This window comes from Alligator sinensis, unplaced genomic scaffold (genome assembly GCF_000455745.1).
Source record: "Alligator sinensis unplaced genomic scaffold, ASM45574v1 scaffold1089_1, whole genome shotgun sequence".
NCBI lineage: Eukaryota > Metazoa > Chordata > Crocodylia > Alligatoridae > Alligator > Alligator sinensis.
The window spans coordinates 20,844-25,279 of record NW_005842030.1 but is presented as its reverse complement, the minus strand read 5'-3'; the positions used below and the strand labels follow the sequence as shown (position 1 = coordinate 25,279).

At 44.5% G+C, this 4,436-nt stretch overlaps 1 protein-coding gene across 1 annotated transcript; it reads right to left on the bottom strand.

The window, feature by feature from the left end:
- Positions 1–3,168, bottom strand: THRSP (thyroid hormone responsive). Its single transcript, XM_006022323.3, has 2 exons — positions 2,628–3,168; positions 1–471 (listed from the first exon to the last, which is right to left on the bottom strand). The coding sequence occupies exon 1, from the start codon at positions 3,044–3,046 to the stop codon at positions 2,651–2,653; it is 396 nt and encodes a 131-aa protein (XP_006022385.1). The 5' UTR covers positions 3,047–3,168; the 3' UTR covers positions 1–471; positions 2,628–2,650.
- Positions 3,169–4,436: the final 1,268 nt, after the last annotated feature.

The following is a 4,436-nucleotide window of genomic DNA, read 5'->3' as shown; positions in this document are numbered from 1 at the left end:
TTTGGGTTTATCTTGTGAGTTACAGGTAGGTATTTGCACACCGAATTGTGCTAATAACACAGAGTACCCTTAAAAGGATCCCATGCCACCCTGATTGAGACTCACTGCTCTAGAGAGCAGAAGGTTGCTTTGATGTTGTTCAAGACTTTGCTTTACTTGCTTGCATGTACTTGTAAGAAACCAAATGAAACTCAAAAGGAGATGACGTTTGTGTCGGTGGACTAACGAATCCACAAGTGAAAGTTTTTCAAAGTATGGCTGCAGCTAGGGAAAGTGTCATCCAACCGAGTCAGAACAAACCATTTGTCTCAGCAGACATCACAGCGTGGAAGAACCCCATTTATTTTGGCTATTGCAGCACAGCGTACGGTTAGCAGAAGGTCAGGATCTGAGTGGTCCATCAAATAACTTCAGCGGCAGTAGTTGCAGTAAGGCGCTGGCGGTACACAGTCTCTGGGTGGCGGGCTGCCCCTATGGGATTCATCATAAGAGAGTTGGGAACTTTGAAATGTTCTTGTTAGTGCACAGAGATGTAAATATCCTGAGCTTGGCACTAGGTCTGTTATTCCAAATGGCCAGTGGGAGGCTATTTCATGGTAACAGTGTTTAAAACAGGTGATACTATCATTGTCATCATTACTACTGCTACTATATCTTTGCTCTATTAAACATCTTCAAACTTCAGTACAAAAAGAATAGGAGACTGGTTTGCCTTCTGAACGTAATATTATTATTAACTCTCTATATTGTGGCAGTGCCTAGTGTAACAGTCCCCCAAGCATCACTCATGGGTGATACTTTATTTGTAAGACCCTCCAATGTTGCTTAATGCCATGGGCAATTTTGCTTTCCAGTTTCTTCAGGCTGACAGCAAAGTCTGACATCGGCCACAGGGTGTTATTCATTGCTGTTGTTTGTAGACCAGGGAGGTTTGGGACTGCTGAGCTATAGCCACAGTAAGAGTTAGGAGCCCTACTGTGCTGTGTGCACACGCCCAAAATTTTGTTCTGCTTCCACAAGCTTCTATTAGAAATGACAAGCAATCTTGGAACAATTCAACTGCTTAACTTCAAATTGTGATGCCTGTGTGTTTCTCATTTTAGTATGAAAATTAATGGAGTATCATTACACAGCAGCTTTCAACCTGGATGACTCCAAACTACAGTACACATGGCACATGCATATAGTAAAGTAGCCAACAGGATCCAACGCAAGCCTTGCCTCCACAGACCCTTGCCTTAGCCAAAACCCTAGTCTTACTAAAGAGATGGGATCTCCAGTGTCTGCACACAGCAGCAAAGAGGGCTAGATTTTAAGGTCTTATCTAAAAGCTGGACCTAACAATATTGGAGACATTTGAGACATTGTGAATGTCGCTGCTGTGCACTGCAGCGAGGGGTTCAAGGCCTTAGGGGGCCCAGCAGGCGGATACTTGTGACGCTTGGAGTGGAATTAATTAGGCGGACGCTTATCGGTTGCAAAGCAAGATTGGTTACTTACGCCGCCAAGGTGGTGAATGACGGAGGTCAGATACTTGGTTAGTTACAGCTTAGGGTTCATTAGGTCGGTGTGCATAAGCGTTCGGGCAGAAATAGTCAGGCCGGCAGTCGTTGATTTACGTCTGAGATTGGGTCAAGACGGGGAACTTAGACAAGTGATCAAATTGTCTAATTACTCTGACACGTATGTTCAGAGGTCTCCAAGGTGTGTACGGAGGTCTCCAACTTTGCGGAAGTAAAAACGGGTTTTATTTGTGTAATAGCCAATTGGTTTTCGCCACATCATAAATTTAATTAGAATTACCAATTATATAGCAGTTTTCGCTAGGGTGTTATTTTAGGGCTACTCCCTGTATTACTCTGACCAGTTATAATGATTTATGTAAAGCACAGAAGGTTAAAGTTTCATTTCTGTTAGTGGCACAGCTATAAATCTCTTGTTGGCATGCACAGCGGAGAAGGCTGTTACTATCATTTTGTTAACCCTTAGTTAACCTAGTGCAAAATAAAACTGCTTTAAATAGTATCTCTTGCTTGTGGCATGGGCACTGCTTAATTGGGTTATGACAGTGAAGTGAACCCCTTTTTAAAAAGATCTTCAAAGAGGGAAGTGAAAAAATCAAGTAAAATGCATGCAGCACAAGTTGTCTATCATGGAAAGAAAGGCTGAGACTTTCCCTCCAGGATTTGAGCCAAGGGTGCCTAACAGCTCTGGGTGATAACACAAATAGCAGTTAAATGAGGCTGATAATCACTTGGATTTTGGGGGAAAGAAGAGGGGTGATATGTGGCCCTGCTCTATTGAAGTCTCATTTCTAAGGATGTGTGCACATTTACTAAGTCAACTTAAAATAAGGCAATTTAACTAAGACAACTTAAGCCACATCAGAGCATACACAGGTACAGCTCATTGACATGGTAGTAGCCATCTTGTGAGCTAAGTTGATTTAACTAATGCAACTCAAGATAACACACCTCAAAGGTATATTATCTTGCACCGCATTTAAGTCGACTCTGTTCCACGTTTGTATGTACTCTCTGACAGTTAAGTTGACTTTAAAAAGGTTAACCATCAGAAAAATAGTACATGTGTACGCACCCCATGATGCTATCTCGCTGAGGTCTTACCTTTGAAGGTAACGGCGGGCATTTCACCAGGTAAGCACGGTATCATTCTGGTTGATCTCTCCAATAATATCATTGTACTTTCTGGTCAGTGCATTGGCTTTCCTGGTCAGGGTCATCAGAACATGGTACAAGCCTGTAAAATGGTGGTAAAACAGCTCTTCGAGATTGGCATCCCCTCTGTTCTCTTTTTTTTCCTCTTTGTTGGTGACAGGGAGTTTGCATTTCTCTCTGGGTACTTGGCCACCCTCCACAGCGAGTTTGATTGATTTCAGCCGGAGGTAGTGCTCATACAAGTCTTTTTCACCAAAATCAGCAGTGGCTGTGTCATCCTGTTCCACAAAAACACCTCTCAGGAGACTGGGGAACAAGACCAATTGTTCCATTTTTCGGACAGCAGAGAAGTACTCTTCCATGGCCATGACCAGATGGTTCTTCTGCCACCAGATCTGAACTAAAGACTGTTCACTAAGTGCAAGTGCTGAAGCCTTGCACCTTGCTTGGTGCTAAGGTGGGAGAGAATAAGCACAGCAAGCGTGCAGCCTTTGAAAGTGAAAAAGAGGTGGTGCTGTCATCTCCAGACACTCCTCTATATGTAGCTAATCAAAATGCTGAGCAGCAGGAGGTCAGAGTCTGCTTAATCACTGTTTGGCACCATGATGAGTGTCACCCAAAATGATCCCTAACTTGACCATAAACTGAGACATTCAGCGGTCACCTTATCTTTCAGTGCAGAGATAAGAAAGGGTTTGCAAGAGTAGCGGCTGCATGGAAATCTAGTCTGCAGCCGATTGCAACAGATCTTCCAGACAAAATAGGGAGAATTGGGATCTGGAATCCTGCCTCCCCACACAGAGCCTGAGAAGAGCAATGCGTCCCCAACTTGACCCTAACTGCGAAGCTGTCACACAGTTATGCCATTTATGGCACTGAGTTCCCTGGAAGCCCTTATTGCAGAACTCAACAAACACACATTTCCCAAATGACCAGCAGACTAAATGCAATGTATTAAGCCCAGATGCAGAGAGAAAGAGCAGTAGTTTGTCTGGAGAACAAAGGGGAGGTGGCAAAAAGGAGGGGAGAGAATAAGAAAAACCTGTCTGAAAAAGCTCAGGGTTAAATCCCTCAAGTTTAGGTGCCATCCAGTGTCTGTTAGGCCCCCTGCCAGCTAGTGGACTACACAGCCCTGAGCTAGGTGCTCAAGCTCCCTGCACGATGCATAAGCAGAGTTATCCCAGACTCATACAGAAGTTGGGCTGGAAGGGATATGCAGAGGCATCCAGTCCAACCCACTGCTCAAGGCAGCATCATTCCTATCCTAACCATCCCATGCAGGTGCTTGTCTACATAGGTCACGCTGAAGCACTGCCTGGTACAAGCATTGATGAGCACGTGTACTATTCTTTTGCTGTCATGGACCAATGCAGTCCTCACTAGAGCTAAGACTGGACCATGACCTGCTTGCACAAGTTTCAGCTGAAATACTTATACACAAGGCTGAAACAAGGTAATATGAAATGATACAAGATAGGGGGGACTGCCAGGAAGGGGAGCCAAGTGCATCGAGCATGGGACAACGCAATACTTTTATGATGAAGAAACAGGAACACGTGGATAAGGATGCACAACAGGGACATGGCAGCCTGAGGTAACCAAGAGCTTGTGGCGTGGTTTCTTTTAGTCAACATGGTTTTGCTTAGTAATGTGGGTTAATCTGTAGAAAAGAGGAGCTGGGACACCTGGAATCTTGTACTGGCCTGGGAGAAGGTCACAGGTAAGCACAGGTACGCCTCGTCACAGGTAAGCACAGGC

Coding starts and splice junctions, on each gene's coding strand:
- THRSP (XM_006022323.3), bottom strand. CDS start 3,046: ATGGCCATGGAAGAGTACTTCTCTGCTGTCCGAAAAATGGAACAATTG.